This window comes from Coregonus clupeaformis, chromosome 30 (genome assembly GCF_020615455.1).
Source record: "Coregonus clupeaformis isolate EN_2021a chromosome 30, ASM2061545v1, whole genome shotgun sequence".
NCBI classification, from domain to species: Eukaryota; Metazoa; Chordata; class Actinopteri; order Salmoniformes; family Salmonidae; genus Coregonus; species Coregonus clupeaformis.
Genome location: NC_059221.1, coordinates 717,461 through 738,997, shown reverse-complemented (window position 1 = coordinate 738,997; position 21,537 = coordinate 717,461). Strand labels below are relative to the sequence as shown.

The 21,537-nt window shown below is 42.1% G+C and overlaps 1 protein-coding gene across 2 annotated transcripts in view; it reads right to left on the bottom strand.

The window, feature by feature from the left end:
* LOC121545967 (mitochondrial carrier homolog 1) overlaps window positions 1-21,537 on the bottom strand; it is a 61,356-nt gene that overhangs the window by 29,245 nt on the left and 10,574 nt on the right. For both annotated transcript variants that reach the window (XR_006657649.1, XM_041856923.2), the window contains exons 6-8: window positions 19,228-19,279; window positions 16,740-16,799; window positions 13,300-13,393 (exon numbers count right to left, since the gene is read on the bottom strand). Coding sequence is in view for 1 of the 2 variants with exons in the window: in XM_041856923.2 (XP_041712857.1) it covers window positions 13,300-13,393; window positions 16,740-16,799; window positions 19,228-19,279 (206 nt within the window). In the remaining variant the exon portion in view is untranslated. The remainder of the gene's footprint in view (window positions 1-13,299; window positions 13,394-16,739; window positions 16,800-19,227; window positions 19,280-21,537) is intronic.

Genomic DNA, 21,537 nt, shown 5'->3' with positions numbered 1-21,537 from the left:
CCTATAGTCTGCTGGGGATGTGGTATAGCTGGACATATGAGACACCAGTGCCCCACTGCTGTGGACCAGGGAGGTTGGGCACCACAGCCAGGCTTCAGAAGAGGCCGAGGTGGAACTGGCTAAGGAACCCCACACGTGTGTACTGAACTAATCGAACTTAATGCAAAAGCAAGACCTGACCTAATTTGATTAACCTCTTGAGTTGGCTGACATGACACTTTTCGTAGATGGGTCGGCTTACATTGATCAGACAACAGGTAGAAAACATGCAGGTTTTGCTGTAACAGCTATAGATAAATCACTACACATAGAGCAGTCCCTCCCTGATCATTTCTCTGCACAACAAGCAGAGTTGCTAGCTCTCACCATAGCCTGTGAGGCTGCTGAAGGAAAAACCGTTAACATTTACTCTGACTCTGCATATGCAATTGGTGTATGTTTATGATGGGCAGGCGTTTGGAAGGCTAGAGGTTTCACCAATGCATCAGGGACTCCTATTAAGAACAAATCATACGTTTTGGCTCTTATTTCGGGTATGAAACTTCCTGCTAAATTGGATATTCTTAAAGTCCAGGCCCATATGGGTAATCAAGATTAGGCAAGTAAGGGAAATGACTTTGCTGACACTGCTGCTGCAAGGTGTCACACCCATGCTGTGTATCTGGCTTCTGATGTGGCCTCTCCTGTTGTTGATTTGCAACAACAACAACAGGTGACTGACCACATGTCTCACTCCCTTTGGGAGGCCAGAGGTTGCTCCCGGAAAAACTGGAGACAACACCTTTCAGGTAAACCTGTGTTGCCAACACAGCTTATCCCGTCGGTTTGCCAACATTCGTCAAGAGGGGATATGGTAACCAAGATTTCACAAGATTGGTTTTGCCCAAATTTAACAGAACATGTGAAACAACACATTTTTAAATGCGTCAAGTGCATACAATACAACACTACCAAGGGGTCACCACTTAAACCTGGTCATTTCCCCTCACCTAGTGGCCCATTTACACACATTGCAATGTATTTTATTGATATGACTGAAAGAAAGGAGAGAAAGCGCTATTGTTTAGTAATAATTGACCGATTCACAAAATGGGTAGAGGCATTTCCTACTACCCACTGTGATGCTAAAACAGTAGCTACATTTCTGGTAAGGGGAATAGTCCCTAGATTTGGAATCCCAGAAACCTTGTCTGCAGACAATGACACCCATTTCACTGGAGATGTCATAGCCCAAATTGCCCTTATGCTGGGGATAGATCAGAAATGTGTCTGTATCGATCACTCGACAGGTAAAACCTGAGTAGAGTGTGTACCTTTGGTGCTGATGAAAATGGGAAGCAGCCCCAACAGAGGCAATGGGTATTGCCCTCATGAGATGTTAACAGGCCGTCCCATGAATGTCCCATTTCATAGGCCCATGACTGACAAACAGACTGACCTGACTAGACTGGAAGATGTATGAAGGATATTTGAAGGAACTAACTTATACTGTTAGGTCTCTGTATTCTCATTCTAGGAAAGCCCAGGAAGTGCCAGACGGAGAGGAAAAAGACGATATCCCTGTCCAAATCGGAGACTGGGTGAAACTGAAGGTTCACAAGCGAAAATGGAACCAGCCAAGATGGATGGGACCATACCAAGTGATCCAGGCTACCCTGACGGTTGTCAGAGTGACCGAGAGACAGGGATGGCACCACCTGTCAGACTGCCAGAAGATGGAGAAGCACCCACCAAAAGAATGAAGAATGACCAGAACCTGCCACCTGATGAAGACTCAACAGTTCTGCATGGACTCAATGGAGACAGAAGGAGGGGAGGCAGTGAGCCACATCCACTGGGCCATGAATGTGCTGTGTTATGTGTAATACTTTGTGCTCTGCTTGCTTCCTCAGTCTCGGGTGTGAAGATACAGAACAACAAAATGAAGTCAACCAATTCCTGGGTTAATATGCTGCAGGGCCTGGGTAGGAGGGCAACACCAAAAGGGTCCGGAATAGTGATGTTCCCGAAACCTTCTTCAGCGGGTGAGCTGTTTAGTACTATGGGTAAGCCTCTATCAGAGGACAATATGACCTCCTGATAATGATAAAGCTTATGGCCATGTTCTTAAACCAGGGAAGATTGTGGGAATGGCACTGTTCCCAGGGGTTGGTGTTGCTATCCTGTCCAAGTGGGTGAATAACATTACCTATTCTCTGCAGGCACAGATGAATTTGACTGTCAAAGGCTTTACCCAACTCTCCCTTGATGTACAAAACTTAAAAGCTGTAGTGGCTCGTCAGGAAATGGCTTTAGACTATCTATTGACGTACCAAGGGGGATATTGCTCAGCATTGGGGCTAACTGTTAGTGGACAGTGTGTAATGCTGCTCCCAGATTCCTCTGACAACATGACTGAAATAATTAAAGAAATAAGCAATTTGGCTGATACATTCGCACCAAGCAAAAATGATTGGTTCTCTTCCTGGTTGACTTCCACCTTTGGGGAATGGGGAACCAAACTGCTCACCTGGCTGTTACCAATCCTTCTGCCCCTGTTTTTACTCCTTATTGGTGTTTGTGTTGTATGGGAAAATGTATAATTACAAATTTGTCCCTGGCCTTATGGTCCTCCACATAGACTAACAGGTTGAGTTGGATTACTATGTTGAGACCTCTGGGACTGTTTTGGTCCCTTCTGCCCACCTTTATGGGGACTTGAATGAATGGTTGTAAGTCAACTGATATTTATATGGAATTATGTTTTCAATGGATGGTTTTAATTCAAATTTTAAATGATTTATACCGATTAACATTTAGCAAAGGAAAAACTAATTAAATGTTTATGTTATGAATATTTGTTAATGGTGTTAATACCGTGTTTGATTTCTTGTCTGTTTTTTTTGGTTTAGTGGATTTTTCACAGGTTAGAAATAATACACCTTAAAAGGGCACATAAATTATATTTTCTGAAGTTTCTATTGCCAGAGTTTTGGTTGCACACATGTAGATTATCCTGATAACAAATGTACTGAAAAACCCAATGTAAACCTGGTACACAAATTGTCTGAATTGCCTTTAACTCATGTCTGACGGTCCAGGGTAAACACTAACGATTAGGAAAAAGTTTATAATTTAGCAATAGTCCTATGTGTGATTCGGACCATGACAAGGACAGAGTATTGATTTTGCTGTTCATCCTCATGTTGAAGTTTTGCTGCAATATTTCTTAAAACTGGTAATAAATTCAAGGCCAAATGTAATGTTAAATGTTGCCATGACCAGGGCCAGAATACAGGATATGAAGGATTAGCTGAGCTACCTTTTACTGCTCAGGACAGTGATGTTTGACCTGTTGCATATTTAGAAATGCGCCTGCTGTAGACAGAGGTTTGCTCACAAGGTCGGCTCAGTGGGAGTGGAATATTGGCTGAACGCCCAGACTCTGTGATTGCCAGGTGTTCTCTCCTAAGCAGCCGCACTCTGGGAGCAAACGCTTCACTGAGAAAGAATCCACTTGGCTATCTTTGTTATACCTAATCATCAGCAGCAAGTTAGAACTGTATATGGTACGTGTAGAAGGTAAATGGTTTGAGACTCAGTAACCCGAAGGGAGGTTCCTCATAAGGATTATATACGTCATATGTTACATCTGGAAGGTTACTAATAGTTAACTATTAATATGCTTAACAATAGCTGAGACATTTCTTAACACCAATGCTGTGCTTTTCGTAAGGATGGTTCCCTCTAGCTCCCTGCAGCTGGTCTGGGCGTGTAGTCAATGACATGGGATAGAGATAAACTTGAGGAACAGATAGACCTGTATTGTTTCAATTTCTCGTTGCTTCTGAGTAACCTGGTCACACGGTCAAGATATGGGCAGTAACGGAGCTAACGTTATCACTTGTTTGTGCGCTATGACCCAATACACATAGCCACAAGAAGAAAACAAGGTGGCTCCTGATCTGCCAGGGAGGGGCGTGCTTGTATGAAAAGATCTTCTGAGTGGCGCAGTGGTCTAAGGCACTGCATCGCAGTGCTAACTGTGCCACTAGAGATCCTGGTTCAAGTCCAGGCTCTGTCGCAGCCGGCCGCGACCGGGAGACTCATGGGCGGCGCACAATTGGCCCAGTGTCGTCCAGTGTAGGGGAGGGAATGGCCGGCAGGGATGTAGCTCAGTTGATAGAGCATGGCGTTTGCAACGCCAGGGTTGTGGGTTCGATTCCCACGGGGGGACAGTATAAAAAAAAATATGTATTCACTAACTGTAAGTCGCTCTGGATAAGAGCGTCTGCTAAATGACTAAAATGTAAATGTAAATGTAAAAGCAGAGATTGTTTTAGACACTTGGCAGAACTTATGAAGAGCTATACAAATCCTGTTGACTGTATTAACTTCTGCCTGCAATTGCATAACTAAAGATATTTTACATATACTCAGAAGCCGTTGTTTGTGTCATTTTCTAAAGGTTAAAGTTTGTTTAAGAATAAGAGAATATCAGCACTGTGCAAAGAACCCTCTACATAGCTGTGTCCAAACGTTTGACTGGTAGCGTATATATATATATATATATATATATATATATATATATATATATATATATACATACACACATACAGTTGAAGTCGGAAGTTTACATACACCTTAGCCAAATACATTTAAACTCAGTTTTTCACAATTCCTGACATTTAATTCTAGTAAAAATTCCCTGTCTTAGGTCAGTTAGGATCACCACTTTATTTTAAGAATGTGAAATGTCAGAATAATAGTAGAGAGTGATTTATTTCAGCTTTTATTTCTTTCATCACATTCCAGTGGGTCAGAAGTTTACAAACAGTCAATTAGTATTTGGTAGCGTTGCCTTTAAATTGTTTAACTTGGGTCAAACGTTTTGGGTAGCCTTCCACAAGCTTCCCACAATAAGTTGGGTGAATTTTGGCCCATTCCTCCTGACAGAGCTGGTGTAACTGAGTCACGTTTGTAGGCCTCCTTGCTCGCACACACTTTTTCAGTTCTGCCCACAAATGTTGATTGAGGTCAGGGCTTTGTGATGGCCACTCCAATACCTTGACATTGTTGTCCTTAAGCCATTTTGCCACAACTTTGGAAGTATGCTTGGGGTCATTGTCCATTTGGAAAACCCATTTGCGACCAAGCTTTAACTTCCTGACTGATGTCTTGAGATGTTGCTTCAATATATCCACATAATGTTCCTTCCTCATGATGCCATCTATTTTGTGAAGTGCACCAGTCCCTCCTGCAGCAATGCACCCCCACAGCATGATGCTGCCACCCCCGTGCTTCACGGTTGGGATGGTGTTCTTCGGCTTGCAAGCGACCCCCTTTTTCCTCCAAACATAACGATGGTCATTATGGCCAAACAGTTCTATTTTTGTTTCATCAGACCAGAGGACATTTTACGATCTTTGTCCCCATGTGCAGTTGCAAACCGTAGTCTGGCTTTTTTATGGTGGTTTTGGAGCAGTGGCTTCTTCCTTGCTGAGCGGCCTTTCAGGTTATGTCGATATAGGACTTGTTTTACTGTGGATATAGATACTTTTGTACCTGTTTCCTCCAGCATCTTCATAAGGTCCTTTGCTTTTGTTCTGGGATTGATTTGCACTTTTCGCACCAAAGTACGTTCATCTCTAGGAGACAGAACACGTCTCCTTCCTGAGCGGTATGACTGCTGAGTGGTCCCATGGTGTTTATACTTGCGTACTATTGAACGTGGTACCTTCAGGCGTTTTGAAATTGACATTTACATAAGTATTCAGACCCTTTACTCAGTACTTTGTTGAATCACCTTTGGCAGCGATTACAGCCTTGAGTCTTATTGGGTATGACGCTAGAAGCTTGGCACACCTGTATTTGGGGAGTTCCTCCCATTCTTCACTGCAGATCCTCTCAAGCTCTGTCAGGTTGGATGGGGAGTGTCTCTGCGCAGCTATTTTCATGTCTCTCCAGAGATGTTCGATCGGGTTCAAGTCCGGGCCAGGTTTCCTCCAGACATGCCGCTTGGCATTCAGGCCAAAGAGTTCAGTCGTGGTTTCATCATACCAGAGAATCTTGTTTCTCATGGTCTGAGAGTCCTTTAGGTGCCTTTTGGCAAACTCCAAGTGAGCTGTCATGTGCCTTTTACTGAGGAGTGGCTTTCGTCTGGACTGATTTGGTGGAGTGCTGCAGAGATGGTTGTCCTTCTGGAAGGTTCTCCCATCTCCACAGAGGAACTCTGGAGCTCTGTCAGAGTGACCATCGGGTTCTTGGTCACCTCCCTGACCAAGGCCCTTCTCCCCCGATTGCTCAGTTTGGCCGGGCGGCCAGCTCTAGGAAGAGTCTTGGTGGTTCCAAACTTCTTCTATTTAACAATGATGGAGGCCACTGTGTTATTGGGGACCTTCAATGCTGCAGACATTTTTTGGTACCCTTCCCCAGGTCTGTGCCTAGACCCAATACTGTCTCGGAAATCTACGGACAATTCCTTCAACCTCATGGCTTGGTTTTTGCTCTGACATAAACTGTCAACTGTGGGACCTTATACAGACAGGTGTGTGCCTTTCCATGTCCAATCAATTGAAATTACCACAGGTGGAGTCCAATCAAGTTGTAGAAACATCAAGGATTATCAATGGAAACAGGATGCACCTGAGCTCAATTTCGAGTCTCATAGCAAAGGGTCTGAATACGTATGTAAATAAGGTATTTCTGTTTTTTAACTTTAATAATTTGCAAAAATGTCTAAAAACCTGTTTTAGCTTTATGGGGTATTGTGTGTAGATTGATGAGGAAAAAACATAATTGTATCAATTTTAGAATAAGGATGTAACTTAACAAAATGTGGAAAAAAATCAAGGGGTCTAAATACTTTCCGACTGCACTGTGGCTATATCCAGGAAAGCCAAAGTTCCAAAAGCTGGGCTTAAACAAATGCTGAGACTCTTATGTGGATGATGTAAACAAATATTTGTTGGTCTGATGTGATTAATAAGGAGCATCCAGACGCTGCACTTGATGAATTTATGAAATGTATTGATAAACATGCACCTGTTAAAAAACATACTGTTAGAACTGTTAAGGCTCCATGGATTGATGAGGAATTGAAAAACTGTATGGTTGAACGAGATGGGGCAAAAGGAGTGGTTAATAAGTCAACAAAATAGAATAAACTGTAATATGAAGTCAAGATCAATGATATAAAGAATGATGGAAAATCTTGAAATGGAATTATGGGCAGAAAGACAAATTCAACTCCATCTTTCATCACAAAACCATTTGATGTTGCCAATTATTTTAATGATTACTTCATTGGCAAAGTGGGCAAACCTAGGCAAGAAAATGCCATACAATGAACAGTGAGCCATCGTATTCATGCATAAAAAACTAATAATGAAAGAAGTGCATTGCAAGTTTTAATTTTTTTAAGTAAGTCTGGGAGAGGTGGATTATTTTGTTTGTTATGGATCAATAACGACAAACCTCCTGGCATTGACAACTTAGATGGAAAGCTACTGAGGATGGCAGCTGATCTATAGCCACTCCTATCTATCTGTCATATCTTTAAATCTGAGCCTTGAGGAAAGTGTTGGTCCTCAGGCCTGGAGGGAAGCCAAAGTCATTCCGCTACCCAAGAGTGGTAAAGCGGCCTTTACTGGTTCGAAAAGTTTGCCAGCTCTTAGCAAACTGTTGGAAAAATGGTGTTTGACCAAATACAATGCTATTTCTCTGGAAACAAATTAACAACAGACTTTCAGCATGCTTATAGAGAAGGGCACTCAACATGTACTGCACTGACACAAATGACTGATGATTGGTTTAAAGAAATTGATAATAAGATTGTGGGAGCTATACTGTTACATTTCAGTGCAGCTTTTGATATTATTGACCATAACCTGTTGTTGAGAAAACGTATGTGTTATGGCTTTTCAACCAGCCATTTTGTGGATTCAGAGCTATCTATCTAATAGAACTCAAGACGGTTTTCTTTCAGGGAAGCTTCTCTAATGTCAAACATGTAAAGTGTGGAGTACCACAGGGCAGCTCTCTAGGCCCTCTACTCTTTTCTATTTTTACCAATGCCCTGCCACTGGCATTAAACAAATTATTTGTCTCCATGTATGCTGGTGATTCAACCATATACGCGTCAGCAATCACAACTAATAAAGTTACTGAAACCCTTAGAGTTGCAGTCAGTTTTGGAATGGGTGGCCAGTAAATAACTGGTCCTGAACATCTATAAAACTAAGACCATTGAATTTGCTACAAATCATTCCCTAAGTTGTAGACCATAGCTGAATTTGGTAATGAATGGTGTGGCTGTTGAACAAGTTGAGGAGGCCAAATTACTTGGTGTTACCTTAGATTGTAAACTGTCATGGTCAAAACATTCGGAAAGTATTCAGACCCCTTGACTTTTTCCACCTTTAGTTACGTTACAGCCTTATTCTAAAATTGATTAAATAAAACATTTTCCTCATCAATCTACACACAATATCCCATAATGACAAAGCGAAAACAGTTATCTAAATTTTTGCAAATGTATTAAAAATAAAAACAGAAATACCTTATTTACATAAGTAATCAGACCCTTTGATATGAGACTCGAAATTGAGCTCAGGTGCATCCTGTTTCCATTGATCATTCTTGAGATGTTTCTTCAACTTGATTGGAGTCCACCTGTGGTACATTCAATTGATTAGACATGATTTGGAAAGGCACACACCTGTCTATATAAGGTCCCACAGTCAGAGCCAAAACCAAGCCATGAGGCCGAAGGAATTGTGCGTAGACTTCTGAGATAGGATAGTGTCGAGGCACAGATCTAGGGAAAGGTACCAAAAAATGTCTGCATCATTGAAGGTCCCCAAAAACACAGTGGCCTCCATCATTGTTAAATGGAAGAAGTTTGGAACCAAGACTCTTCCTAGAGCTGTCCGCCCGGCCAAACTGAGCAATCGGGGGAGAAGGGCCTTGGTCAGGGAGGTGACCAAGAACCCGATTGAAGCTCTGACAGAGCTTCAGAGTTCCTCTTTGGAGATGGGAGAACCTTCCAGAAGGACAACCATCTCTGCAGCATTCCACCAATCAGGCCTTTACGGTAAAGTTGCCAGACGGAAGCCACTCCTCAGTAAAAGGCACATGACAGCCCACTTGGAGTTTGCCAAAAGGCACCTAAAGGACTCTCAGACCATGAGAAACAAGATTATCTGGTCTGATGAAACCAAGATTGAACTCTGTGGCCTGAATGCCAAGCATCACGTCAGGAGGAAACCTGGCACCATCCCTACGGTGAAGCATGGTGGTGGCAGCATCATGCTGTGGGGATGTTTTTCAGCGGCAGGGACTGGGAGACTAGTCAGGATCGAGGGAAAGATTAACGTACAGAGCGATCCTTGATGAAAACCTGCTCCAAAGCGCATGGGACCTCAAACTGGGGTGAAAGTTCACCTTCCAAGAGGACAACGACCTTAAGCACATTGCCAAGACAACGCAGGAGTGGATTCGGGACAAGTCTCTGAATGTCCTTGAGTGGCCCAGCCAGAGCCCGGACTTGAACCCTATCTAACATCTCTGGAGAGACCTGAAAATAGCTGTGCAGCGACGCTCCCCATCCAACTTGACAGAGCTTGAGAGGATCTGCAGAGAAGAATGGGAGAAACTCCCCAAATACAGGTGTGCCAAGCTTGTAGCGTCATAACCAAGAAGACTCAAGGCTGTAATCGCTGCAAAAGGTGCTTCAACAAAGTACTGAGTAAAGGGTCTGAATACATACAGTGGGGAGAACAAGTATTTGATACACTGCCGATTTTGCAGGTTTTCCTACTTACAAAGCATGTAGAGGTCTGTAATTTTTATCATAGGTACACTTCAACTGTGAGAGACGGAATCTAAAACAAAAATCCAGAAAATCACATTGTATGATTTTTAAGTAATGAATTTGCATTTTATTGCATGACATAAGTATTTGATCACCTACCAACCAGTAAGAATTCCGGCTCTCACAGACCTGTTAGTTTTTCTTTAAGAAGCCCTCCTGTTCTCCCCTCATTACCTGTATTAACTGCACCTGTTTGAACTCGTTACCTGTATAAAAGACACCTGTCCAAACACTCAATCAAACAGACTCCAACCTCTCCACAATGGCCAAGACCAGAGAGCTGTGTAAGGACATCAGGGATAAAATTGTAGACCTGCACAAGGCTGGGATGGGCTACAGGATAATAGGCAAGCAGCTTGGTGAGAAGGCAACAACTGTTGGCTCAATTATTAGAAAATGGAAGAAGTTCAAGATGACGGTCAGTCACCCTCGGTCTGGGGCTCCATGCAAGATCTCACCTCGTGGGGCATCAATGATCATGAGGAAGGTGAGGGATCAGCCCAGAACTACACGGCAGGACCTGGTCAATGACCTGAAGAGAGCTGGGACCACAGTCTCAAAGAAAACCATTAGTAACACACTACGCCGTCATGGATTAAAATCCTGCAGTGTACGCAAGGTCCCCCTGCTCAAGCCAGCGCATATCCGGGCCCATCTGAAGTTTGCCAATGACCATCTGGATGATCCAGAGGAGGAATGGGAGAAGGTCATGTGGTCTGATGAGACAAAAATAGAGCTTTTTGGTCTAAACTCCACTCGCCGTATTTGGAGGAAGGAGGAGGAGTACAACCCAAAGAACACCATCACAACCGTGAAGCATGGAGGTGGAAACATCATTCTTTGGGGATGCTTTTCTGCAAAGGGGACAGGACGACTGCACCGTATTGAGGGGAGGATGGATGGGGCCATGTATCGCGAGATCTTGGCCAACAACCTCCTTCCCTCAGTAAGAGCATTGAAGATGGGTCGTGGCTAGGTCTTCCAGCATGACAACGACCCGAAACACACAGCCAGGGCAACTAAGGAGTGGCTCCGTAAGAAGCATCTCAAGGTCCTGGAGTGGCCTAGCCAGTCTCCAGACCTGAACCCAATAGAAAATCTTTGGAGGGAGCTGAAAGTCCGTATTGCCCAGCGACAGCCCCGAAACCTGAAGGATCTGGAGAAGGTCTGTATGAAGGAGTGGGCCAAAATCCCTGCTGCAGTGTGTGCAAACCTGGTTAAGACCTACAGGAAACGTATGATCTCTGTAATTGCAAACAAAGGTTTCTGTACCAAATATTAAGTTCTGCTTTTCTGATGTATCAAATACTTATGTCATGCAATAAAATGCAAATGAATTACTTAATCATACAATGTGATTTTCTGGATTTTTGTTTCACAGTTGAAGTGTACCTATGATAAAAATTACAGACCTCTACGTGCTTTGTAAGTAGGAAAACCTGCAAAATCGGCAGTGTATCAAATACTTGTTCTCCCCACTGTGTGTGTATATATATATATATATATACACTGCTCAAAAAAATAAAGGGAACACTAAAATAACACATCCTAGATCTGAATGAATGAAATAATCTTATTAAATACTTTTTTCTTTACATAGTTGAATGTGCTGACAACAAAATCACACAAAAATTATCAATGGAAATCAAATTTATCAACCCATGGAGGTCTGGATTTGGAGTCACCCTCAAAATTAAAGTGGAAACCACACTACAGGCTGATCCAACTTTGATGTAATGTCCTTAAAACAAGTCAAAATGAGGCTCAGTAGTGTGTGTGGCCTCCACGTGCCTGTATGACCTCCCTACAACACCTGGCCATGCTCCTGATGAGGTGGCGGATGGTCTCCTGAGGGATCTCCTCCCAGACCTGGACTAAAGCATCCGCCAACTCCTGGACAGTCTGTGGTGCAACGTGGCGTTGGTGGATGGAGCAAGACATGATGTCCCAGATGTGCTCAATTGGATTCAGGTCTGGGGAACGGGCGGGCCAGTCCATAGCATCAATGCCTTCCTCTTGCAGGAACTGCTGACACACTCCAGCCACATGAGGTCTAGCATTGTCTTGCATTAGGAGGAACCCAGGGCCAACCGCACCAGCAAATGGTCTCACAAGCGGTCTGAGGATCTCATCTCGGTACCTAATGGCAGTCAGGCTACCTCTGGCGAGCACATGGAGGGCTGTGCGGCCCCCCAAAGAAATGCCACCCCACACCATGACTGACCCACCGCCAAACCGGTCATGCTGGAGGATGTTGCAGGCAGCAGAACGTTCTCCACAGCGTCTCCAGACTCTGTCACGTCTGTCACCTGTGCTCAGTGTGAACCTGCTTTCATCTCTGAAGAGCACAGGGCGCCAGTGGCGAATTTGCCAATCTTGGAGTTCTCTGGCAAATGCCAAACGTCCTGCACGGTGTTGGGCTGTAAGCACAACCCCCACCTGTGGACGTCGGGCCCTCATACCACCCTCATGGAGTCTGTTTCTGACCGTTTGAGCAGACACATGCACATTTGTGGCCTGCTGGAGGTCATTTTGCAGGGCTCTGGCAGTGCTCCTCCTGCTCCTCCTTGCACAAAGGCGGAGGTAGCAGTCCTGCTGCTGGGTTGTTGCCCTCCTACGGCCTCCTCCACGTCTCCTGATGTACTGGCCTGTCTCCTGGTAGCGCCTCCATGCTCTGGACACTACGCTGACGGACACAGCAAACCTTCTTGCCACAGCTCGCATTGATGTGCCATCCTGGATGAGCTGCACTACCTGAGCCACTTGTGTGGGTTGTAGACTCTGTCTCATGCTACCACTAGAGTGAAAGCACCGCCAGCATTCAATAGTGACCAAAACATCAGCCAGGAAGCATAGGAACTGAGAAGTGGTCTGTGGTCACCACCTGCAAAACCAGTCCTTTATTGGGGGTGTCTTGCTAATTGCCTATAATTTCCACCTGTTGTCTATTCCATTTGCACAACAGCATGTGAAATGTATTGTCAATCAGTGTTGCTTCCTAAGTGGACTGTTTGATTTCACAGAAGTGTGATTGACTTGGAGTTACATTGTGTTGTTTAAGTGTTCCCTTTATTTTTTTGAGCAGTGATATATATATATATATATATATATATATATATATATATATATATATATATATATATATATATATATATACACAAATGTTTTACTATTCCTATTTATTTGATATCATTAAAGAATATATTGCTGACTTTCTTCTGACTTTAACTATGAAACGCATGTCCAGTACTGAACCAAGGATTTTCCTGTTATTTAAGAGTTTGTAACAAAACAAGTAGATTATTGTATTATTCCTGCCCTCATGGTTTCGTAAAGTATCTACAACTTCAACAGAGATGTGTTTTCTCACTGGGGTTTACAACTCAGGTTATTGAAGTGACAGCTGATCTTAAACCAGTGCTTAGAGATGTATGTACTGTGCTTACATTGTCGTCCACGGCGTAGGTGTTGATGAAGTGAGCCAGGAGGTTACAACACCACAGAAAGATTACCTCACCCAGGACATGGGGCACAACCCCCCTGCAAACATACAGCGTCCAATAAGGGGAAAGGCCATAAATACAGTACAGATCAAAACAATGTCAAAGGTTTTGAACCAGGAATATTGAGTCTTACCTAGGGCCCAATAAAATCAGTTTTATTTTTTGTCTGATTACATTTTCTCAGTTTCGTTTTTCCAGATTTCTGTTTTTCCAGGTTTTTGCTCTGGAAATCTAACTTTTATTATAGAAAAACAACTCAATTGGATGTTCTAAGTCCATAACAATGTTTAAATCACATCAGGAAACCATTTCTGAGGTCTGGGAAATGTATTAGACATTTGGATTATGGGTGTAGTCACCCTTTAATGGAAGTGTGCACCAGGAAGAGATCGTTGTTTGGTGCTCAGTGCTATCCGGGATACTTGGGATGTCTGTACCCTAAACCCTGATGGAATTATGTTTTAGAATTGTTTTAAATTAATAGAAAATGAAAGTCTGAAATGTCTTGAGTCAATAAATATTCAACCCCTTTGTTATGGCAAGCCTAAATAAGTTCAGGAGCAAAAATGTGCTTAACAATAACAGTGTTTAACATGATATTTTTATGACTACCTCATCTCTGTACCCCACACATACAATTATCTGTAAGGTCACTCAGTCGAGCAGTGAATTTCAAACAATTTCAAACAAATTTTATATAATTTATATATAATTTAAACACAGATTCAACCACACAGACCAGGGAGGTTTTCCAATGTCTAGTAAAGGGCAACTTTTGGTCGATGCGTAAAAATAAAAAAGCATGGCAAGACGTGAAAATGGCTGTCTAGCAATGATCAACAACCAACTTGACAGAGCTTGTCAAGTTATTTTAAAAAATAATAATGTGCAAATATTGTACAATCCAGGTGTACAAAGCTACAGACACTTATCCAGAAAGACTCGCAGCTGTAATCACTGCCAAAAGGTGGTTCTAACATGCATTGACTCAGGGGTGTGAATACTTATGTAAATATAATATTTCATTTTCAATAAATCTGCAAAAATTTCTAAAAACATGTTTTCATTATGTTGTCATTATGGGGTATTGTGTGTAGATGGGTGAGATTTTTATTTATTTAATCCATTTTGAATTCAGGCTGTAACAACAAAATACTTTCTGAAGGCACATACTGAACAAAAATATAAACACAACATGGAACAATGTCAAATATTTTACTGAGTTACAGTTCACATAAGGAAATCAGTCAATCGAAATAAATTCATTAGGCCGTAATCTATGGATTTCACATGAATGGGCAGAGGTGCAGCCAACCAGAATGAGTTTTTCCCCACAAAAGGGCTTTATTACAAATTCATGAAAACGACGTCGGAGGCGGCTTATGGTAGAGAAATTAACATTAATTTCTCTGGCAACAGCTCTGGTGGACATTCCTGCAGTCTGCATGCCAATTGCACACTCCCTCAAAACATGAGACATCTGTGGCATTGTGTTGTGTGACAAAACTGTGCCTTTTATTGTCCCCAGCACAAGGTGCATGCACCTGTGTAATGATCATGCTGTTGAATCTGCTTCTTGATATGCCACACCTGTCAGGTGGATGGATTATCTTGACAAAGGAGAAATGCTCACTAACAGGGATGTAAATACATTTGTGCACAAAATGTGATAGAAATAAGCTTTTTGTGCATATGGAACATTTCTGGGATGTTTTATTTCAGCTCATGAAACATGGGACCAACACTTTACATGTTGCGTTCATATTTTTGTTCAGTGTATTATTTTTGCTAGGTAGCATTAGCTAGCGCTAGTCGGCTGTACCTGCGGCAAAACTCTGGTATTTGTCATCCTATTGCTTGTTCTCCATCTTCTTTTTAAATAGTGAGCCAACATATCTAGGCCCCGATTTGAACGGAATTCCCTTTTATGCGCTTTTCTCTCTATGCATTCTCTGACCTTGAACATAAACATGAGAATAGCATGCTATTCACCGACTATTCATTTGAGGTGGAGCTCGAATAAATGAAGGTGTGGCGGTGGTGTGTCTAGATACACCACATTCTGACCTTGACTTAATTCCCTCATAATTCCACCACCTTTACGCGCGAGGAAACCATGAATAAGGTCGAGTGAACCTCCCAGTTCCAAGTGGAAAAGGCATCAGCTTTTTTTTCTGATAGTAATAACAGATTTCTCCATGCACTATAATTTATAAATTGATAAGAACTATTGATAAGCGCTAGGTGAATGAGAAATCCATACATTTATTTTTGCATTTTGCATTCCATTCCATTCAGTTTACCTTTCTTTCCTATGTCACGTCCTTGTAAGTTCCTAGCATTAGTGGATCATATTAGGCTAACGTTGTGCATTAATTTGGGACATCTAGCCTATTTGAATCATTATGGAACTCAGACCACACATAGCAGGTTAAACCTGGAGCCTGGTGCACGGTTCACGATGACTGGACTGTTGTCATACAGTTCCATGATTAGTGAGAATTAGGGTTGATTTATAGGATTATTGTTCAACCCCTATTGTACACTTTTTTCCACCTTCCAATATTTTATGGATTGAATTTGAATATGACAACTTTCAGGATGAATCAAACTACTGTATTTGTTTACCATACATACTTTCCTAACCCTAAAATGTGCCTAAATAATCTATAAGATCAAAGTATTTTTTAAATCTGCCAGTTGGTGCTGAAACGAAGACAAATATGCATAGATGGCTTTCTTTATTTGATCCCTATATTCTGACCGAGTTCTCTCAATGTATTATATTGAGTCTGTTGACAAAATTCTAATTAAAGGTACATCGTATTGAAAGGGATGGCTTAAGATAAATGTACTCAAAACCCAATTGAATGAAAACTCCACGAGAAAATCTGTTGGCCAGCAAGTGGGAGGGTTTTTAGCAATTGAATGAAATGTATTCAGAGCGCGCAAGGTAGCCACACCTGCAGAGCGCGTTACGCGACTGAAAAAGGTAAGTCTGAATACCAAATACTGAGAAGTGCATAGGAAAGACATAAATTCCAAAGTTGGGATCAGGCCCATAGTGAGTTTGGAACATCAAATCGCAGTACCGAATAGCAATACATATAGAATTGTGAGAATCGCAATACATATCGTATTGACGCCTAAGTATCGTCATAATATCGTATCGTGAGGTCCCTGATAATTCCCAGCCCTAATACAAAGACAAAGGATAATAATGTCCCTTACCTATAGTGCTCCACAAACTAGGAGATTCACACTACCATTGGGGTGATGTCAGTAAGATTTACAGTTAATGCCATAGAATGTCTCACTTACAAAGTCTGACTAGTAAGAAATTAAATTACTTTACAAAGTGGAATAAAAAAAGCATTACTTACACAAAGAATCCCCCAACGCCCTCCTCGTTGAAGATTTTGGTGATGCTGCTGAACAGCCCCCTGTCAGAGTCAATCCGAGAGGAAAGCAAGATGAAAACTTCAAATTAAAACAAAATCTACCAAGTGTTAATAATTTACAACTACATGTTTAGCACCTCTGAGTAAACAGAAAGGAAAACGTTGCAAACTGTTGCTCATGCTCCCAGTTGATATTTATTTATAACAACATTTCGACCCTTAGGTCTTCATCAGGCATCAATATCCCAGGTGGGGGTGGAAGGTCCTATTTATAGGGGCAGTACTCAGTGACATCACTTCCTGAAACTGGAGGTAAAAAATGTATAACATACACTACCGTTCAAAAGTTTGGAGTCACTTAGAAATGTCCTTGTTTTCAAAAGACAAGCAATTTTTTTGTCCATTAAAATAACATCAAATTGACCAGAAATATAGTGTATACATTGTTAATGTTGTAAATGCCTAGTGTAGATGGAAACGGCTGATTTGAAATGGAATATCTACATAGGCGTACAGAGGCCCATTATCAGCAACCATCAGTCCTGTGTTCCAATGGCACGTTGTGTTTGCTAATCCAAGTTTATCATTTTAAAAAGGCTAATTGATCATTAGAAAACCCTTTTGCAATTATGTTAGCACAGCTGAAAACGGTTGTGCTGATTAAAGAAGCAATACAACTGGCCTTCTTGAGAATAGTTGAGTATCTGGAGCATCAGCAATTGTGGGTTCAATTACAGGCTCAAAATGTCCAGAAACAAATAACTTTCTTCTGAAACTCTTCAGTCTATTCTTGTTCTGAGAAATTAAGGCTATTCCATGCGAGAAATTGCCAACAAACTGAAGATCTCGTACAACGCTGTGTACTACTCCCTTCACAGAACAGTGCATTGGTGTCAAATACATTAGAGTGTCTAGTTTGAGAAACAGACGCCTCATAGGTCCTCAACTGGCAGCTTCATTAAATAGTACCAGCAAAACACCAGTCTCAACGTCAACAGTGAAGAGGCGACTCCGGGATGCTGACCATCTAGGCAGAGTTGCAAAGAAAAAGCCATATCTCAGACTGGCCAATAAAAATAAAAGATTAAGATGGGCAAAAGAACACAGACACTGGACAGAGGAAGATTGGAAAAAAGTGTTATGGACAGATGAATCGAAGTTTGAGGTGTTCGGATCACAAAGAAGAACATTTGTGAGATGCAGACCAAATGAAAAGATGCTGGAGGAGTGCCTGATGCCATCTGTCAAGCATGGTGGAGGCAATGTGATGGTCTGGGGGTGCTTTGGTGGTGGTAAAGTGGGAGATTTGTACAGGGTAAAAGGAATCTTGAAGAAGGAAGGCTATCACTCCATTTTGCAATGCCATGCCATACCCTGTGGACGGCGCTTGATTGGAGCCAATTTCCTCCTACAACAGGACAATGACCCAAAGCACAGCTCCAAACTATGCAAGAACTATTTAGGGAAGAAGCACTCAGCTGGTATTCTGTCTATAATGGAGTGGACAGCACAGTCACTGGATCTCAACCCTATTGAGCTGTTGTGGGAGCAGCTTGACCGTATGGTACTTAAGAAGTGCCCATCAAGCCAATCCAACTTGTGAGAGGTGCTTCAGGAAGCATGGGGTGAAATCTCTTCAGATTACCTCAACAAATTGACAACAAGAATGCAAAAGGTCTGCAAGGCTGTAATTGCTGCAAATGGTGGATTCTTTGACGAAAGCAAAGTTTGAAGGACACAATTATTATTTCAATTAAAAATCATTATTTCTAACCTTGTCAATGACTACATTTCCTATTCATTTTGCTATATTTCCTATTCAAACTCATTTCATGTATGTTTTCATGGAAAACAAGGACATTTCCAAGTGACCGCAAACTTTTGAACGGTAGTGTAGGTTCACAATATTAACATTCAATGTATCAAAATATATGATTATATACAAGGAATGCAATCAATATTTACAGTAATATACATACAATATTCATACAATGTTCAATTAGGAATAAAATTAAAACCAATTTGGACATATTGAAACTTTAAAAACGGTTTCAAGTCAAACTCCTCGTTAAGGCCAAGAGGTGAAAGTGTGTTGAGCCTGTGGATCCAGAAAGATTCCCTTTGAAGAAGTTTCCTCTCAATGTCCCCTTCCCTTCATAAGAACCTCTGCGTGCCTCTAATGAAACTAAGCTATCCATTCTATTACTTCAACTAATGTAGACCGCTAAGAATTTTTGCATAATAAGTAAACGTTCTGTATTGTACCATGTCACTGTCAGTGGAGTCATGAAGTTGCAGTAATGAAATGGACACTTTCTTGTCGTTTATGACATTCGTGCCAAGTGTTTGATGAATTACCCAACACTCATGACACATTGAGAAACTGTAAGGTAACCGAGTCAGGTAAGTCAACAAGTCCCTTTGTTAATTTGCATACAGTATCTGAGGTATGCCACATGTCACACCTTACCTGTACTTGACCTCTCTCCCCACAAACTGAGCCATGCATCGCACTGAGATCACTGAAAAACAGGACAACAACATCAGGGGAGCAAACAGTGTTATCTGCAGGACATCACAAGGAAACCAAATCTTAGAGCTAACACATAAATGAGACCAGCAAATCTTAAGATAACTGCTACTAGAATGCTACACTAACCAGGTTTCCATCCAACCAATTCATGCGGATTAATTTTTAAAAACTCACGGCAGGCCTGACGGAAACAGCAAATTTGTCAGCAAAATATCCTAATTAATTACGTGACAATTGCGGTGGAAACGCGGTTATGCGCAACTATTGATATAATAACCATAAATGGAGGCACATGCGCATACCAATAAGACGCATGGGGAGTGAGTAGCTCTGTTTTGTACCGACAAAAATGTGGTTATGTAGAAACCAGACAACAAAGTTTAAATGAAGCCTCTAAAATAGACAAATCAACATATCCCCAAGCAACTGGGAGAGAGTGAGTGATAATTTACGTACAACAGCGAACCAATCAGTTGGTAAAGCGGTGCGGCGACACGAATCCAACAAGCCATGGCTTCCCCCAGAGGAAAAGACAAGGAGCAACTTTTGCTCGAAAAGAAAGTAGTCTATCGTGCAAACTTTAGAAGATGAATTAGACCAGCAAGAAAACAGATTGAGACGAAACGTGAGAATATTATCCTTACCGGAAGACGAGGAGAAAGGAGACCAGCTACGTGGTCAAACTGATATCAGCGCTTGATGTGGATAAATCACCAGAAGATCTGGAACGATGCCACAGGATCGGCATGAGGCAGAAGAACGCTAAATACCCGCGCATGGTAATCTTCAAACTGTGGAACTACAGTGCATTCGGAAAGTATTCAGACCCCTTTACTTTTTCCACATTTTGTTACGTTACAGCTTTATTCTAAAATGGTTTGTTTTTTCCCCTCATCAATCGCAACACAATACCCCATAAATGACAAAGCAAAAACAGGTTTTTAGAAATGTTTACAAATGTATTGAAAATAAAAAACTGAAATGACATTTACATAAGTATTCAGACCCTTTACTCAGTACTTTGTTGAAGCACCTTTGGCAGCTACTACAGCCTTGAGTCTTCTTGGGTATGACGCTACAAGCTTGGCACAACTGTATTTGGAGAGTTTCTCCCATTTTTCTCTGCAGATCCTCTTAAGCTCTGTCAGGTTGGATGGGGAGCATCGCTGCACAGCTATCTTCAGGTCTCTCCAGAGATGTTAGATCGGGTTCAAGTCCGGGCTCTGGCTGGGCCACTCAAGGACATTCAGAGACTTGTCACCGAAGCCACTCCTGCGTTGTCTTGGCTGTGTGCTTAGGTTCGTTGTCCTGTTGGAAGGTGAACCTGAGGTCCTGAGCGCTCTGAAGCAGGTTTTCATCAAGGATCTCTCTGTAGTTTGCTCCATTCATCTTTCCCCGATCCTGACTAGTCTCCCAGTCCCTGCCGCTGAAAAACATCCCCACAGCATGATGCTTCCACCACCATGCTTCACTGTAGGGATGGTGCCAGGTTTCCTCCAGATGTGACGATTGGCATTCAGGCCACAGAGTTCAATCTTGGTTTCATCAGACCAGAAAATCTTGTTTCCCATGGTCTGAGTCCTTTAGGTGCCTTTTGGCAAACTCCAAGCAAACTGCCTTTTACTGATGAGTGGCTTCCATAAAGGCCTGATTGGTGGAATGCTGCAGAGATGGTTGTCCTTCTGGAAGGTTCTCCCATCTCCACAGAGGAACTCTGGAGCTCTGTCAGAGTAACCATTGGGTTCTTGGGGTTCTCCCAGACCAAGGCCCTTCTCCCCCGATTGCTCAGTTTGGCCGGGCAGCCAGCTCTAGGAAGAGTCTTCGCGGTTCCAAACTTCTTCCATTTAAGAATGATGGAGGCCACTGTGTTCTTGAGGACCTTCCACGATGCAGAAATGTTTTGGTACCCTTCCCCAGATCTGTGCATCGACACAATCCTGTCTCGGAGCTCTACGGACAATTCCTTCGACCTCATGGCTTGGTTTTTGCTCTGACATGCATTGTCAACTGTGGGACCTTATATAGACAGGTGTGTGCCTTACCAAATCATGTCCAATCAATTGAATTTACCACAGGGGGACTCCAATCAAGTTGTAGAAACATCAAGGATGGTCAATGGAAACAGGATGCACCTGAACTGAATTGAGTCTCATAGCAAAGGGTCTGAATACTTATGTAAATAAGGTATTTCTGTTTTGTTTTGTTTTGATAAATTTGCAAATATTTATAAAAACCTGTTTTCGCTTT